This window comes from Diorhabda carinulata, chromosome 6 (assembly GCF_026250575.1).
Source record: "Diorhabda carinulata isolate Delta chromosome 6, icDioCari1.1, whole genome shotgun sequence".
NCBI classification, from domain to species: domain Eukaryota; kingdom Metazoa; phylum Arthropoda; class Insecta; order Coleoptera; family Chrysomelidae; genus Diorhabda; species Diorhabda carinulata.
This window is the reverse complement of record NC_079465.1, coordinates 15,818,434-15,837,514: the sequence shown is the minus strand read 5'-3', so window position 1 is coordinate 15,837,514 and position 19,081 is coordinate 15,818,434. Positions and strand designations below refer to the sequence as shown.

Genomic DNA, 19,081 nt, shown 5'->3' with positions numbered 1-19,081 from the left:
TTTTACATTTTTAGGGTGCTCAAATTAATTTTTGTTTATTTTTAGCAAGAAAATGTCATATCAATCGGATCTTCTATCAGTTGAGGATCAAAAATATTTACTGTAAGTACTTTATGTTTATTTAGTTTTTTATTTAAATAGAATTTTTCTGCTTTGAGTTTGAAAATTAACACACAAAACAGTGTCTCAAACACAAATTTGGTATGGTGGCATGAACGATTTAAAATTGGAAATGAGTTATTTAAGTACAACGCGCTATGTCGTCAGTCACTTTGTATTCCAGAGTTTTTGGCCTCTAAGTCTAAATTCGCCTTAATACCCAGATTCAGTCCGATACGACTTTTTACTGAAAATAATAAAAAAGGAAAAGTTTTCCCACCATTCTTAACATTGTTAAGGCCACAAAAAGCTGATTAAATCCTTGCATTGCTATCCAAGAGTAATTGTTTGAAGGAGATTGATTCAAATATCGTGTCATGACTTATTGATTGATGGTATACAATGTTGTCCATAAAATAAGGTTCCCAAGGAAACCGCAAGCTATTAACACTAATAGGCGGGATTTGGCGAGATTGGCGTGTAGCTTGGCTCCCTTTCTCCCAGTTCCCTCCCTGGCGAGCTGTCTACAACGTTCATTCTTTTCTTGGTAGCCGTGAAAGATGAAGCTTACATTTGATAGTGATGCCAGATGCGAATTAGGCACTGTAATTTATTTTATGTGCAAAAAACGTTCTTCCAGTGGGGATTCATTCCCAACTGTGAGGTATATGCTCACAAATAGAGTGCGACTCCATCAGGACAACGAGCTTCGCACAATGCCTGTGTCACAACTGATTTGGATGTAATACTGTCTCACAATCCCTTGCAACCCAGATTTGGCCCCCCGTAATTACCATTTCTTCCCAAAATTGAAGAAACACTTGGGGGGGGGGCGCATTCCACAACCGAAATTATCTTCGCGACTGGCGGAAGACTTCTACAACTACGAGGTATAAAGAGGTACAACGCGTGCAAAAATTCCTTCTAAATGACGATTTTTTTTTAAAATAGAGGAAAGTCTAAGCTTTCCAAAAATGTGTAATAAACTGTTTTCTATTGTGAAAATTCATTGGAAAATTTATTTTATGCACAAGCCTCAATATTTGTTCAAACTTCTTAACTTATTTTGAAGTTCTTATTTTCAAGATGACTATGATTTTTTTATAATCAAAAAATTATATTGTTTATAAGCCTTCTACAATCATCTAGAAAAAACTTGTGTCTAATTCTAGTTTATTTTTTATGAATCAACGGATGGCAGTAGTGTAGATTGGAATCGATCTAAATTTTTTATATCACATAAAAAATAACCTCCACAATGCAAAGTTTGTGGATTGAAAGTCAAAAGATGTCAAAAACGGTGAATTGTTTGCAACTCATTTATTTTATGTTTCAGTGGAGAAGTTACTAATGACAGTTTTTTAAAGTTAATAAATGAGGACCCGTCTATTCTGTCGCATGATGATACTACAATATTGGCAAGTAGAACCATTTATTGTAAAAAAAATTGATAAATTATATATTGTTTAAAGTGCATATTCCTACAGGATAAAAATATAATGTACTCGAAGGTAACATTTCAAATTAAATGTTAATTATTTTGATTATTGTTTATTTTCAATGTTTCAGTGGTTATATATGAGTGCAGTATTTCTTGATTAATGTCTAAGAAGTAAATAGTTGAAGAAGTATAGTGACTTTTCAATGAAATTGTTGCTGTAAATGATATTTTATTTTCAACTTAATTTAGAGAGTTTTTAATTTTTCTTAAACTTATTAAAAATTCTTTTCTGTAAATATATTTCTGCTTCTTCGTTTGTCTAAAAATTTTTAATGACAATGATCTTTAAGTAGCAGTGGCAGTCATGCACCCACCTTACATATAGCTTTTCCATGTGTAAACTTTCATACAAAATAATGCATACTCTATAGCAGTGCTTCCCAACCTTTTTTCTCTCGAAAAAATTTGAAAAACCTGAAGAACGTTAATAACAGTTAAAAAAAGCAAGCAAGTCTTAGATGGTAGTGTCCGGTTAGAAGCCCGGTCACTAGTCGGATTTCGCGCCCGTTTAGTTGGAGCAGTTGGTTGGTGTGAGAGGCACGGGGTCCATCTATATGGGCCTTCGCTTGTCTCATGCCAGGCGTCTCCATCCATCTCTGCCGTGCCCGCCTTTCGAGTAGACCGTTAAGAGACGCAATGGCAGCGCTTTTGGCCACACCAAGGATAGGTTTTAAGCACATTGGTAGGTTCGCTGATCCCAGTCTGGCGAGTGAGTCAGCTTCGTCGTTGCCTTTGCTGCTCGAGTGACCGGACACCTAAAAGGGTTGGATCTTGCAGCTATCACTCACCAGATTCTGTAGGACTCTCTTGACTCCAGCACTAGCCTAGAGCTTTTCAACCATTATTGCTTGTATGGCAGGTCTGCTGTCTGAGCAGATTGATATTACTGTATTCCTGTGGCGTCTGCATTCCATCACAGCGAATACCTCGGCTTGGAAGATGGCAGCGTGTTCCCCAAGCGAAAAAGATTCGTTTATCTTGGGGTGTCCTCTGCAGAAACTTGCTCCGGCCAAGTCATTCCTCCTGGAGCCATCTGTGTACCTGGTGGTTCCATGAATCAACATAGTGAGCTTGGAATCATCATTCCACTGCTCCCGCTCAGTGATGTGTGCCTCCACACCCTTATTATAAACGGTCTTAGACGTCTTTGGTCGCTGCCCATGGAAATGACTGAGCATTTACCTTTACTCTGCGTCCAGATTTTTGCATGATCAATTGATCTAGCCTGCATTTATTTGTGGATGAAATAAAACATCAATAAGATTGAAATTATGGCTATAAAACTTGAAAAGAAGATAAATTTAACAAACTGGATTTTATGTTTTACATTTGGAAAAAGTCTTAATGGGATATTTGTGGCTGTTTGATAGAACAAAGCAATTCAAAGTTAGGCTCAATATCTGACAATTTCAGTCTTAGATCAGGTTCAGCATTTAACATGTTTCTGTATTTATATTTGTGTTGTGCAAAATGGTAATAGAACTTCAATGGCTTTTTTTGACAGAACAGGATATTTACTTAGTATGCTGAGCCAGAAGTCAATTCAAAATTGATTCTAGAGAACTGTCAGAAGATAACTCTATGGGTTTTTCTTTTACCAGTATATTTAGAGAGGTTTCTGAAATTTCGTTGAAATGGATTAAGTATCCAGTTGTTTGAGGTGTATATATTTTGCATCTGTTGGAAAAATAGTCATCGAAAGTTAATCGAAGATAGTTCAGATGTTCACATATTCTCCTTTTAATGTTCTCGTCAAGTTTAATTAATTTTTTTGTTAAAAAGATGTCTCAATTCTATTATCTACACTGAAACTGGTGACACCCTCGCCTTGTAAAGACATATTCAATTAATTTAATTTACAAAAAATGTCAGCTAAATACGCAAAATTTTGCAGCCAAAGAACATCGGATATACAAGAAGACAAATGAAATGGATGATTAATAAAAAATGCTTAAACTTCAGACTTCAATTCTATCAAACGCGTCAAAACTTTACCTCCGGAAACCCATCTAACATCAGTATGAAATAGTGAAGAAACGTAGAAATTTCCACTTCACAAAGCATACGGAATAGATGGCAATAATAAAGCCTGTCTATGAATACAAAATGAGTCCATTGATTTTCTTCAACCGTGCCACAAAACCAGAAAATTGATTTTGCACCAATTGTATATACACCCACACAATAAGACCAGCTTATTCCATTCTTTTCAAAATACCCATTGATCATATCGAGAATCATTTTGCAAATAGTACATCAATATTCGTAAAAAGATATGTAACGTAGAAAATCAAGACTGCGGCATTTGTTACATCTGTCGATTCGTCAAGTTGAATAGCAAAATAATTCAATTTTATTATTTTTAGAAGTTCGTTCTCCACATAATTAGTCATAAAGTCATTAATTCCACGCAACACCGTGTTGTTTGATCAGGAGACTAGCTCAATTTTCTTTGCTGCCTTTCCCCAAGCATATATTTGGCAATATCTTTCGCACACGGTCCAATTAAATTTTTGGCGCTTGTCCAGATCTTGCAATTCTATAACTCGAATTGATGCTTCTAGGACCATTTTACTATCTACGTTTGAAGTCAAGAAAGAAGAAAGGCTATACTTTTTGATATCTGCTAATTTTTTTTTTTAAATATTCAAGAGGTTCATCTTTGTGTGTCATGTTTTGATTTAATATATCTACGAAGAAGTAATGATTTTAAATTGCTGTTGGCAAGAACTTACATACAATAAAAAGCGGTTTGGCTTCTGACACCAGTCCAACAAATTTACTCCCCTCATAAACTTATTATATTCTGAAATCTAATATGGTTAAGGAAAACTTTTTTTCGCTTTATCTGTTCTGTACCATCTATAAGCTTTTGACAGAGGTATTATGCTTTCATGGTTGGAAACCATTTCTACACAATTATTGTCTTTCCATATTACCCCTAAGACTTTATTTTTGGTGTCAAACCTACAGTCGTATGCGCCTCGATCTTCTTTTTTCATATCTTTCTCATTCTTTATTGGGCAACTATTCATTCTATCAAATCTACTTCTGCCTGTTGCGCCTATGCTCATTTCTAGAAGTTTATGGACCAACGAAAAACTTTTAAAAAAGTTGTCAAAGTAAAAGCTATTTAGTCGAGGATTTTCAACTTTTGAAATCAACCTCATTACGACGTCTCCTCCTAATCCATATGATACTTCAGGTGCTTTCGTTCTGTTTCCTTCATAAACCTCAAAATGTAATAATAACCGCTAACCAAACAACATAGAGCCCACATTTTGAACCCGAATCTTATAGGTTTTCCTCTGATGAATTGTTTAAAGTAATGGCGTCCGAAGTATCTTACCAATTGCTCATCAATACTTAGTTTCTGGTTGAACACTCCAAATGTTATGAACTTCTTATTTACATCCTTTATTTATGCATTATTTGCGAAATGGAGATTTTTTTTATTTCAAGATAGCGATTTCTAGACATATATGTTCTAACGACAGGTATACAAATATCTTCATCGTCGCTCCAGTACATTTTTTCCTGTAGTACAACAAAAAAATACCCAAGAATTTTTTCAAACATTTGGTGGATAAAAAAATTGATGGTTGTTAGTTTGAGCAGCAAATTTTGAGCTCTCACTGACGATGTGCTCCAAAATTACATCTTCAAAAAATAATTCAAAAATTTCATGAGGACTTTTTCCCCTTCAACTCGATTTTTATACAGTGTGTCCTACGAAGAGTTAAAACTATCTGTATATGGCAAAATACTTATAGAAAATTTCTACGTTTGGGTTTTCGGATACAATCTTTTTAACTATAATATTTTTAAACATGGCCGACTTCCGGTAGAACCGGAAGTCGATTGTAACTTTGTTGTTTTAAATGGAACATCCTGTATATTAATACAATTTTGAAATCTACGTAAAATTTTAGTATACTTTTGTCTAAAAACTTTTTTCGAAAAAGGCATACTTTTTGAGTTATCAATTTTTTTGTAAAAAATTTTATCGTTGCAGACCCTTATAAATTATTTTTTTACGAGGATACTCTTAAAGGTATGAAAATTGTTTCTGTTTGGTTCCTTTTAGCAAGGTCAGACGTATTTGAATCTATGTAGAAAAATTTTTCATTTTATACAGGATGTGTATAAAAAGTGTTCAAAATTTAACTTCATAAATATAAAATTTCTTTTCTTTTTTTTTTTAAATAGAACAATCCGGTTTTTTCTTTTTTAATGTATTCAGGAGTAAAAAATAAGGCAAATTCATGTATACTTTCCTATACCTAAACCTTACCGTTATCCAGATATTAATTGTATTCTGCAAATTTTTAGAGTTGCAGGTGTGGTCTAAATTTTATTTTGACCCGTTGATACAAGCACTAAGACATAAAAAAGTATTTTTCTTTATCTTGTCAAGGTATGTAAAATCCTATTCCGACTTTTAGCCGTTTCCGAGATATTTGAGGTTTTAAATTATTATTGTATTTTTTAACAAGTTTTAATTTTTTATGTATACTTTTAGTAGGCTTTGGAATAAATGACACTTATTTACTGTCATGAGTCAATTGTTAAAATCGTTAAACGACTCGTTCTCAATTTAATAATGAAGATTATGTAAATTTCCTTTTAATACATAGTGAATGTGACAAAGTTGTTATAAAAACATGTACTTTATTTGCTGCAAGATATCCAGATGAACCACGACCAAACTCGCATACTGTTGAAAGAATCCTCAATAATTTGAATCTATACGGTTCATTTGAAGCAAAAGTCAATTGAATTAAACCCGTTATTGACAATAATAATGCCGAAATTAATGTTGTTGATTATTTTACTGCTTATCCAGAAGCATCAATACGTGTAGCCGTAGAGATCTTGGAGTAAATACAATTTGATATGATTTTTTTTACAAACCTTGACAAGATAAAGAAAAATAATTTTTTATTTCTTAGTGCTTGTATGTCAAAATAGAATTTAGACCACACCTGCATTTACAGAAAACATTTAATATCTGGATATCGGTAAGGTATAGGGAAGTATACATGAATTTGCCTTATTTTTTACCCTTGAGCGCATTAAAATAGAAAAAACCGGATTGTTCTATTTAAAAAAATAAAGAAATTTGACCTTTATGAAGTTAAACTTTGAACTCTTTTATACACACCCTGTATAAAATGAAAAATTTTTCAACATAGTTTCAAATACGTCTGACTTTGTTAAAACCAACCGAATAGAAATCATTTTCATATCTTTAAGTGTATCCTCATCTACCGGAAGTCGGCCATCTTTGAAAATATTTTAGTTAAGAAGATCGTATCCGAAAACACAAACGTAGAGATTTTCATGATTTTACTATAAGTATTTTGCCATAATGATAGGTTTAACTTTAACGTCGTGGAACACCCTGTATTGTTGTATTTTTCAATCCCTCCTCTGCTCGTACTTTTCTTTAGTAGAGAAAATGATGGTTCTATTATTTTCATATTTAGAAACTACCTTTTCTCTATTCTTTTTTGTATTCCTAACTGGTTGTGAACTTCTTCGATGTATTCATCTGCCAATAGATTTTCGTCAAAATCCTCGCCATCTGTGACTTCATCTACGTCTTCTGGGTGGTAATTCAACAATATCAATGGTATTTACATCATCATTATGCCAAAAATTAGGATCATTTAATATGTGCTCAAAATCTCTTACAGGCAGACATTCTCGATAGGCCATTCCTGTGAAAAACGTGTTCAACTAAGAAGAGAAAGAAACTTACGATATACGCATATCCGACTTATGATTTCAACATGATATCCCCAAATGGGAATCAAGTAAAAAAAATCATATAATCATAAGAACGGTCATATTGATAACACATCAGATTTAGAACAACAAGAACATAACAAATTTTCACCCTATCATGTTAAAATCAGAAATTAGTTCGAACATAACCTCATAACTTCTTTTTGTTTAATAACACATAATTCACGATATCAAATTCAGATTTCTATTTCTAAAATTGAGGAACAAATTAACAGTGCAAACAATACAACTTACACATGACAAATCAACAAAATGAAACTGTAGGGCAAAACTGCGCAATCCCCAAATTAGACTCATGGTACTTGATGGGTTAACAAACAGACAGCGATCATTTTGTTTTACATTGGGTGTGCTCTTTAATTTGTTTTTTATGTTTTTGATTTTAATGGCGTTTTAAAAAATCCGCTATTACAATATTATTTTCGCGAACCAACGGTGTAGAGGACTTGAGTTTTTTAAACCTTTATTCAAAATTAGCTAATATCATGCTTTCTGAAAAGCTTTTAATATTATTCTGGTTCCTCCATTTCTTTGGATTTTTCCGACAACAAATTCAATGTTGCCACATTTGCCTTTGGGGCCATCCATAAAGTACGTCACACATTAATGGGGAGGGAGTGTATCACCGAAGTGTGACATCGTGTGACAAGGGGCATGGGGGGTCAATAGTTTTGCGACGTCACATGTTAAAATTTAAAATACTAAAACGCAAAGTTTGGATGTGAATTGAAAATTTAAAAAATTTTATGAAATGTTGGACTTTATGTTGATTTTATTAGATTATTATTGAATAAAAATAAGTAAAAAATGAAAATAGCTGTTTTCTCTCGATTATTTTTAAATACATACATAAATTTAAAAAATGTGTGACGTCACATCAGGAGGGGGGTTATAAAAATGTGACAACCTCTGACAAGGACGGGGGGAGGGGTTCAAAAGTCCTAAAATTCGTGTGATGTACTTTATGGATTGCCCCTTTTCTATGATTTCTCCAGTAGTACATATTTCAACTTTGGAATTTCCACTGTTTTACAGTGGGTGTGTTCTTAATGTTTTTGTTTTTTTTTTTTTGATTTTAATGGCGTTCTAAAAAATCCTCCATTACAATATTATTTTCGCGAACCCTCTCTGCAAACACTGCGAAACCCCATGGATTAGTAGGCAGTAGGTTTAAATATTTACTTCGTTAGTTATGTGACAGACTTTTATTTGACGTTCGCTAAATACGGATTTTATAACCATTTCTGAATTGGCCACCAGCTTTTAACGAACGACGTTAAAAAGTAATAATAAAGCGGAAAAGCTGAAAACACTTTATGAATTAAATTAAAAATAAGAATTAAACAATCTATAACTATTCCTGGACACGATTATCCAAATAAATATTTATTGCTAAGAACAATAAAAAAAAGTTTCAGCAACAAATAAATTTATTGAAATTCATATTAACTGCGTATCCAAAAGAACACAACGAATAAAAGCAGCTATTAATTCAATTCAGATCTATATATATTAAAGGTGAAACTGGGACTTATCTATGGAAATTCGGGATTCCCAGTTTTTGGAGTTAAGTTGAATTCGTTTGTTTGTGGTGTACCGACTGAGTCCTTTGGGCTTGGTTGAATCTTCAACCTGCAACTGTAGGACAGTGAATATAAAGAAGTGTAGATAGATAGAGGAAGAATTCGATTCAATTTCAAGGTTTTATTGAATTTCCCGATTGGAGTGTGAGGTCGATAACAAATTAATTTCTTCAATAACTTGAATGTTAGAATAAATAAATCCAAATTGACTACTGTGCTACAATTCGTGAACAAAGGAATGTGCGGTATCTGTTGATTTTCTTTCAAACTTCAATAGAAGTGAAAAGTAAAGCCAGAAATGAACTAGTTTTGTTGTTTCATAAACAATAGGAAGTGTTATTTGAACTTTTAGTCTAAATAGTAAAATAATATACCTGTTTAAAGTGCTTCTTTGAGATAAACCACACATCCATGAAAAATAATATGAAAATAATAAAAACATGGTAAAAATTGTTAAAATCTCATTCTAGTGGCCAATAAAACTCTTGTCCTCCTTTTTGATAGTTTCCTGTAGATATTAAGTCTCTCCCCTCCCTTACTAACATGAACAAATGCATTTCCAATATTTAACTACATCATTCAGATTAATGGTGATCTCATGAGACTGGGAATTTAGACCTGTCGTCTGTAGACACAATTTATAATGTTTTTTTCTCTTTTAGGCTACATAATATTGTATGTCCCTTTTCAAAAACCGCTTCACTTTCTTTCGGTGATCTGCTTCTGACTACAATATATTCCATGATGTTAAAACGGGTTTCTTGAATTTTCGTCATTTTTAGACCAATTCTTTTTGCTCTAACCACATAAACACGTTTAGAAAATAACGGAAATTACAAAACTAAAGAAAATTCTACCAAAATCACTAAAAACACTTGAAAAAACTAAACAGCATCAAACACCCTTACGTAACGTATTGTTACTCACCGCTATAGAAGCCAAATTCAGCGCCATCTAGTGACACGTGGTTTTCGCCAATAGCGAAAGTGTTGTCAACGTCTGAGAAGTCACTCTTTTGTTAAACAGACCTTATAGTTCTTTATCAAATATAGTTAATGTATTATGGCAAATTCTTGAAATTTAATATTTTATTGTAGATTGACAATATGGAGCAATATCAAGATATAAAAATACCTAGACCTATTAATACCATTCCATCTAATGAAGAATACAGCGGACCATTTGAGTTTGAAGTAGATGTAATACCTAACGGTGCAAAAAATGCTTGGGTAGTAAGTATTACTAACGTTCTTATCACTTCATAACTTTGCATTGTTACTTAATCGTCATCGTTAACTATTAAATCTTTATGATTCATGCTAATTTATTGTGTTTTAGTCCATTTATAGCGGTAGATCATTTCTCTTCCATGTTTTTTTTACGGCTTATTGAGAGTTCTAGCTCTCTCTTTTGTCACTCTTATTTTCACATTTACTTTTTATTTATTTATTCTTATAATCACCCAAAAGAAATCAAGGACCTTATAACAGAAAAAAAAGGAAAATTAGAAGAGAAGGGCAGCAAACCAAAACGCCAGCTGATAAAACAACTTTAAACAATGCTACACAACTAAAACACGAAATTCAGTATATCAAAAATGATTCTATAGTTGAATACCTGAGTTAATTAACATATGATAACAATGCGGATTATTCACTCTGAAAAGCAATCAAATGATTGAAAAGGCCTATTCTACATAATCCACCAATTAGAAAAGAAGATGGATGTTGGGCACTAGATAATAAGCAGATTTGCAGAACTTTTAGAAAAAAACCTTCCGCACTGAAGAAGGTGAAGAAACACAAGACTGGATGAACCTGAAAAGAAGGATTCAATTGTTAGACCTACTTATCTAAAAGAAGTTTCTGCAGAAATTAGGATAAACATAAATTCAACAAAAGCCTTTAGATTTAACCTTATCACTGGAAAAATCCTGAAACAACTGCCCCGTAAAGCTGTAGTCAAATTAACGAAAGTTATTAATGGGTTATTCAGACTGATATATGTAACTAAGCTATGGAAAGTAGCAGAGGTTATAATAATGTCTAAGCCAGGTAAACATATCCCTTATGTTACATCCTAGAGGCTCATCCTTTATTACCTACTATTTCGAAATTGTAGAAAAAATTGCTCCTCAAGAGCATAGATGAATAGAACATCATCCCATATTTTCAATTTGGTATCACGTTAATGGTAGTATTTAATTACTAGACAGTAAGGTATACGAATGAGTAGGACATTAGCATTTAAAAATGTCTACGTTAGTTGATTTAGGTTAGAAAAAATTGTTTATTGATGTTAATGGTGTTGGCTGTTTTCTTTAAAAAAAATTATTTATTCCTATGCCCTTTGAATTTTTCTCAATAGAGTACTTGCATTTTGTAAAAAGTATGTATTTTTTTGTTTATTTTATAAGTTCTTTATATGAAATAATGTCATAAAGTAAAATATTTAATTAAAAGTGAAAGAATAATATCAATTGCAAAAATTTAAAATTTTCAACTACACAAGAAAACGATTCATATTGATTTTCAGTTGTGACGTTATAGGTTTAATAAAAACATTGAGCAGTTTGATGATCGCGAGGTTATCGTTACCGTCAACATAGCGTGTGCTGTTAATATAAAGTTCGCAGGTTCGTGAAAACGACCTTGGCATCATAAAAAAAACTTTATTAGGTGTTTAAGTAGTGGTAATTTTACATCCTGGCACAAAACACGATTTATATAACATTTTTCAGATTAATCAAAGTTTAATAATAACGCTTATTTTAGAATAACTGTCGTATTTACTTTGTATCATATGTTCAGTGTTTATTTTATATCTATGACGTCACGCAATATGGCGGCCTTACTGAAATGTTTAAACTACCTACAAATTTTTTTTGAATTTTCAATAATTTTTTTCTCTATAAATATTGATCAAAGAATTTAAGAAAAATATGAAAATATATGATTTATTTTATGAAGGCGAGTTTTATCTACACAAGAGTATCTAAGTCATAGTCATGTATAAGCAAGTTTGAAACATTTTTGATAGATGACGGTAGCTACGCCGTTTGCATTAATACTTGAGTCAACATCACTTAAGCCTCTTATTTTCAAAAAAGCATAAGTTACATATCGATTTAAGTGAGGTAGATTTTAATTTTTTTTTCAAAAATTAAAACCGGAATATTAATTCATAACACATCATTCTTAATATCGTCAAACTCAAAGCATGTTATTTTGTTGGCGAGGGATAGTTTTCATAAAAATGAAAGTTTCATATAAACTGTCCAAAACTATATTTTTCTCAAACCATGCAAGTACCCTATTTAAGTTTACAGAACTATAATTTAATTAAGGTGACATTGATATACATCAAGAGCGGTAACGAATGCTGAGAAAGCAAAGCTGGAAACATGGGAGAGGAAAATACTGTTGCTTTAAAATTCTCTATAACTATAACTCAAAATTGAAAAAATTTACGTCCCCAAAAACTTGTTATTCTCATTACCAAACTAGAGCAAAATAGGGGAGTCAAAGAATGGAGTGGAACAATTAAGTTTATTGTAATTTATTGCGACGTTCTGTTAACATTTACACTGGTAGTTTGGACTCAAGAGAGAATAGATGTATTTACTTTGAATCATTGATTTTATACCTATGACGTCACACAATATGGCGGCCTTACTGAAATGTTTAAACTACTTACAAAATTTTTGAATTCTCAATAATTTTTTCTCTATAAATATTGATCAAATAATTAAAAAACAATTATAATAAAAGTTGAATATAAACTATCCAAAATTATTTTTTTCTCAAACCATGCAAGTACCCTATTACATTTTTCAATTGTTTTTAGGGTCTTCGTGTTTATCCAGATTAGATTGTGATTGTGTAATTGCTTTATTAGAAAATACACAAATTATACGGCTTCAAGTTTGAAGACGCCACGTTGTTTAGTATTTGTTTGGCAGCTGTCGAGAGTAAACGTTCCCAGTGCAATTGTAAACATTACGTCATTGTTATGCGGTACAATACTATACCAATATAAAAGTTGAACTAGATTCTAGTCTGGGTGAGATTGCTCCTTCGTTATCAACAGTAAAATATTGGGTAGCAGAGTTTAAACGAGGCCGTACGACCTGCGAAGACCAACATCGCAGATGTCGACCAAATGAGGTGACGACTCCAGATATGTTGAAGAAAATCCACAAAGCGGTACTGGATGATAGTCGACTGAAAGTGCGCGAGCTCCAAAGAAGGCAAAGACTATTCCATCTGCAGGCAAGGTCATGGCGTCGGTTTTTTGGGATGCTAGTGGGATAATTTTCATTGACTATCTTGAAAAAAGAAAAACTATCAGCGGCGTGTATTATGTGAACTTAATGCAACGTTTGAGTGCAGAAATCAAGCAAAGACGGCCGAATTTGGCCAAGAAGAAAGTCTTGTTTCATCAAGACAATGACCAGCTCACACATACATTATTACAATGCCCAAAATTGATGAATTAAAGTTTTAATTGCTATCTCATGCACCCTATTCGCCAGATTTAACCCCCTCGGATTATTTTCTGTTCTCAGACATGAAAAATTGCCCCGGTAGTCAAAGATTTCCCAACAATGAAGAGGTGGTGTCGGCAGTTCATGGCTATTTTGAGGAGTTTGGCGATTGCTTCTTATAAAAAAGGAATCGAACTTATTGAACAACTCTGGTAAAAGTGTATGGAGCTAAAAGGAGATTACGTTGAAAAATAAATATTTTTTTTTCTAAATTTTTATATTTTCTTTGTTAGGCCAGATACTACTTATGGGACTATCCTCTTACTTAACCAGAATTAAATTCCACCAATATCCAAACAGATGCTTTTTGGTGGATATAAATCTATAGCTTTGTCCTCTAATTTGTTTTGACTATTCTTAGAATTAATCAAAATAACATTGTTTGGGATTACAAGGGGTACAAACTGCTTTTTGATCAAATTTTCGTATAAAATCTTTATGTTTGGAAAGAGTCCCACTTTTTGGCTCTTTTTTTTCATTCGTGTTTTTATTTTTCAGTACTCTCCAATGCTCAACAAAGTTTATATGGATATGAGATCAGCATTTCCAGTAGATTTTAAAGTTAAAGATAGACCACCGTTTCCCCTATTTATTAGAGTGACGCCTATGTACAGTCTGCCACAATATACACAGGATTGTGTGTACAGATGCTTGAATCATGAATTTACTGATGATGGTACTGATCGTGGTAAGTATATCCAGAATCTTGATGGTTCTTTTTTTGAAAAATAGCATAAGGTTAATTGATTGCACCATTATATCTTATTGGTAACAATACCTACATATAGTATTGTTATAATAATAGTTTACTAATAATGTGATATATGACGAAAAATGTAACAAACTTGTAACAATGTACCTAATTGCCTTACCGTACACTTAGTATAGCCACAGAGTATTAGGTATTTAAATAAAAAAAAATCCCAACTACTTTGCTTCTGAATTTACACAGAGAACTGGGGGGTAACCATTTTTTGCTTGTAGTTTAAATACTAGATGAGCTATAAACCAGTTTGGTGTATGGTCTTGAGTATCCCTGATTACTTGAACGCTGAATATTTATCGCAATGTTTAAGGCGTCTTGGTTTTTAACCAGTGACCTTCAGAGTTGCAGATGAGGGCTTTTGAACTTAGGGACGGTCTAATTTTTCTGTTGCCTTTTTTAATGAGTATTCGTTTGCACTTAAATTTCTTAGGTATTGTTAAGTAGAATAATTTTTATGCTTATTTAATATCCTTTTCAGTTCCTGAGTTGCCCTATTTAATTTGATTTTATCTTGCCATATTTGGCGAGGTTTTATGTTATTCAATATTTTATTTTTTATTAAGTGAAGTAAGTCTCTGTTTTCAATACAGCAAATGGGTGTTGTGGTGTTTTACCAGGATGCATTTTGGAATGTTTTTATGAGCTTTTTGACTGTTTCACTGATCACGACATCTGTTTCCAGAGGTATATTGATGCTCAGACTTTTGTTGACTTCTGTTCTAAAATTGTCCTAGTTTCTGAATTTGCTATGTTCCCTAACTTATGTGCTTATACAAACTAATATAGGAGAATAGTCAGAAGAAATATCAAAACATGAAGTAGCGTCGACTAAGTGAGAGGAAATGCCTTTCATGACACAAAAATCAAGTAGATCTGATACCTTCATGCTGTTATTTTTTATTATTTCATAAAGTTATCTATCTCTGGGGGTTGTTAGTGTTGATCCCTAATAAATGTGATTAAAGCTGTAGTCACCACCTGCAATGAAGCGATTTTCGAGAGTTTTGTAGAATTCAGTGAACTGTTCTGATTTTATAGCGTTTTATTGAACTTTTAATCATTATAGATGTACATCAGTGTGCTGTTTTATCGCAGCATGTTGACGTTCCACAAAAAAATTTTTAGAAACTTATTCATTTTTCCAATTTAATTATGATGGTTGTTTGTTAGCAATTAATGGTACAAAATTTCTTACTAAAATTTATTTCTTGATGTTTTTTATAGATATATCACCTCATATTAAATCTCACGTCATAAGATGCCATAATAAAACTGCTTACTACATTGGAGAGAAATCAGTAAATGAACGCTTAAGTGTGGTAATTCCTCTTGCATTGCCTCAAATTGGAACTAACAGTATTAGAGAAATGTTCGAATTTGTGTGTAAAAATTCTTGTCCCAGTCCTGGAATGAACCGTCGTGCCATTGAAGTTATATTTACATTAGAGAATGAACAGTAAGTAATAGCTAAATTTTCCTTACATGAGTTTATAATTAATAATTATTTCAGTTATTTCAGTTTGTTTTTGATTTCTGCAGTATTTGTATTTACTCCATTTATAGCTATCAAATGTTCCCTACATTATAATTAGTTTATAATTAATAATTATTTCAGTTATTTCAGATTATGTTTTTTATTTCTGCAGTGTTTTTTTGTATTTATTCCGTTTATAGCTATCAAATGTTTCCGACATATATTGGAAAAGTACAGAATATTGTTCGTAATACATATCAAAAATTTTTAAACTACAGTCAGACGTGCCAACCTACTTTTAGAGCCTTAAAAAAGCCTTTATACAATAGACCATTACAAATCGGTTATGGGATCACTTCTCTTTAAAGACTAAGTTAAAGGACCAATTAGGGTTGGACTATGAAACCGGCCGTTAATCTTATATTTTAATTTAAAGATATTTCCTTGACAACAGCTTACTTGTAGAACGATATACACTTAATAGCGCTCTTTTCAGCATATTTATGGAAAATTTCTTCTTGTTGATATTTTTTAGTATTTTCTTGAGTGAACAGAAATCTGAATAAAAAAATTAAGATCACATTCACCAGATTTTCTCTATGAAATCAAGTTCTGAGTATTAAACATTCAGGCTTGCAAACTGAGAATATGAGATCTCATAAAAAAGCTAACACAAAGCTTAAATTAATCTGCCCATGTCTAGCAATGCACTTATCCCAACATCCAATCAGTGATTGGAAGCATTTCTGACTGGCTTCTTTTGGAATGGATACCTGGCTATTGAATTTTGACTTGGTATTGACATAAGGGTTAAACCTATCAATGCAATGGTTTTGAAAAGTTGACATATTTGAAATTTATTTTGTCTAATTTAATATTACATCATATCATCATCAACACTCACCACACTTACACTAAGAGTATTTTGCTACAATTACTCATTGACCCTGTATCCGAGAAACATTCCTATTTTATTTTTTGCGTCAAGTTTTGGTTACTTTCTTTTAACTATATGTACAGAAACTTTTGTCCAAACTCTTGCGAAAAAATTAAATCGTACTTTTTGCTGAACCCTGCTTCATACGGAGTCTTTTTTCAATTGAATTACAGCTAGCTCTATATAAGTAGTTCACGGCTTCCACCAACCATTTCTTATCTAGTTTTTTGCTGTGTAAAATAGTTCTACATCCTTCCATTGTCCATTCTTAGCTTTTTTATCTTGTTTTTTATAATCGTCTTTGAACATTAAGAAATATCTAGTTTTCCCAACTGATGGAACCTCAATAGGTCCTTCCAAATCTCCATGAATAATCTCTCCAGGTTTCGTAGCTCGACTGTGTGGGAAAGGAAACCTGTATTATTTTCCGGCAAGACAATCTCTACCAAAGGGTTTGCTTACTTCTTCATATTTTATTCCATTATTTTTCAATACCTCCCTTACTTCATCATAATTTATATGAGCTAACTTCTTATGCCAACCATGCAAACTATAAATCATATTACATTATGTCGGAAGCTCATTACTATGTTCATAAAACTGAGTTTTGAACTGCATTCTATATAGATTTCTTTCCCTGTTTGATATATGTCTGCTTTATCTATCAGCTGACACTTATTTTTGTTTCGAGTTCATTTCTAGGTTTCTGTCCAATGCTTTGCTTAACAAAAACAAGTTTACAGCTAACTCTGGTATGTACAATACATTTTCTGAATCTGTTCTCAACCATTTTTTTGTTCCATGCCAATACCTGCACAGTGTCTACACCATTCACGTCTACTACAGTGCCATTAACTCTGACCTGACTTATTTCGACAACATTTTTCAACATTCTGAATTGGCTTTTGTCACAACACATGTGCTCTGAAGTATCACTATCCATCCACAATGCGTTTTTTTTCAGCTTTTCTTTATCTAACATATCCATTACGTTTGTACAGTTTGATATGAATTCATCTATCAATGCTTGGTCAGCAGTAGAAACAGAAGATCTTTCTTCATTTTTTTGCTTCTTAAACCAACAAAATTTTGCATCCTGGCCAGGCTTTAAAAAAAAATGAAAACTATTTCTCTACTTGTGAAAAGTCACTTCTTAAATGAAGTCCTCCACACTCAAAGCATTTTAGATCTTTCTTTTTATTATTATCATTTTTTATTTTATTTTCACCAACACTACAAAATCTTTTAGTTGCTAACGCTTCTACTTCCTCACTATTTCTAGTTCGTTCTTCCTCGAGCATTAATCTCGACATCAAATCATTAACAGCTCTTTAAACTTTAGGGAGTTGATTCCCACTTTGTTCCGAAATGCTTCATACTTTCTGGCAGAGACATCAACACTTGTCATAACCATCAGTTATTCCTTTCCCCAAAGATTTCATTGAACCTCTAATCTCTTCTAACTTTGACATAAAATCTGCAACATTACTTTCCTTGAATTGTAAACTGAAAAATATTTGCACAACAAATGAACACTAACCTGTGACTGGTGTACATAAATAGTTTTTAATTTAGTCCCTATTTCAGAAGATCGTACATGTTTAATGACTTGCTCATCTAATCTTGATACGATGATTTCTAGAGCCTTTGTGTCTTTACTCTCCCATTCCTTTAATTCACTCGGAGGAATTGGTCTTTGTTTTATGCCTTCCACAATTTCAAAATACCTTTTAGACTTCAGTGTTACCTGAACTTGAATTTTCCACATTGTCCAATTATATCCCGTCAATTTTGTAACGCTTACTGCTGCTTGGTCTCCCATTTTCGCGTTTATTAAATCCAACTTTAAAAATCCGGCCGAATGTAACGTCAACTTTCACCGACTTTTCACAAAAACTAGGGTCCATGACCTGTTAACGATAAGTTCCATATATCGATATACAACAGTAGTACTTTCTTATTAATTTGAATACCAGCGTACAAAAATCTGTATAAAATGATAATTGTCTTATTGAACGTGGTTGCTACAACAACTGTTTTTTTTTATTAAACAAAAACTAAACGTACGCTACAAAAATAGTACGACGGTAAAATAATCTTATTGGCTAATTCTAATAGACCCGATACTTGGTTGTGTATTAAAGAAGGAACTAGAGTTACTCGTTCACTTGGAATACTAGAATTCAAATACCTACTTTACCTACCTATAATCCTGATTCATGGTTCCCCTTATTTAAAAGAAAACTATTTGCAGCATATTCAAGTTTAAACGACGATTTTGATGCTATTCAATGAAGCTGGAAAATGGTTATGCAAGATACAAACGTAAATGGACAACCATACCAAATAACATCTTCCAAAATC

At 32.5% G+C, this 19,081-nt stretch overlaps 1 protein-coding gene across 5 annotated transcripts in view; it reads left to right on the top strand.

The window, feature by feature from the left end:
* Positions 1-19,081, top strand: part of LOC130895965 (tumor protein p73) — a 37,071-nt gene that overhangs the window by 2,456 nt on the left and 15,534 nt on the right. For 4 of the 5 annotated variants that reach the window (XM_057803653.1, XM_057803654.1, XM_057803657.1 and 1 more), the window contains exons 2-6: positions 46-102; positions 1,436-1,517; positions 10,092-10,226; positions 14,039-14,228; positions 15,531-15,762. In XM_057803653.1, the coding sequence (XP_057659636.1) occupies positions 53-102; positions 1,436-1,517; positions 10,092-10,226; positions 14,039-14,228; positions 15,531-15,762 (689 nt within the window). In that variant the 5' untranslated portion in view covers positions 46-52. Of the gene's footprint in view, positions 1-45; positions 103-1,435; positions 1,611-10,091; positions 10,227-14,038; positions 14,229-15,530; positions 15,763-19,081 lie in introns of those variants that run through there. The other variant, XM_057803658.1, reaches the window with a different exon arrangement.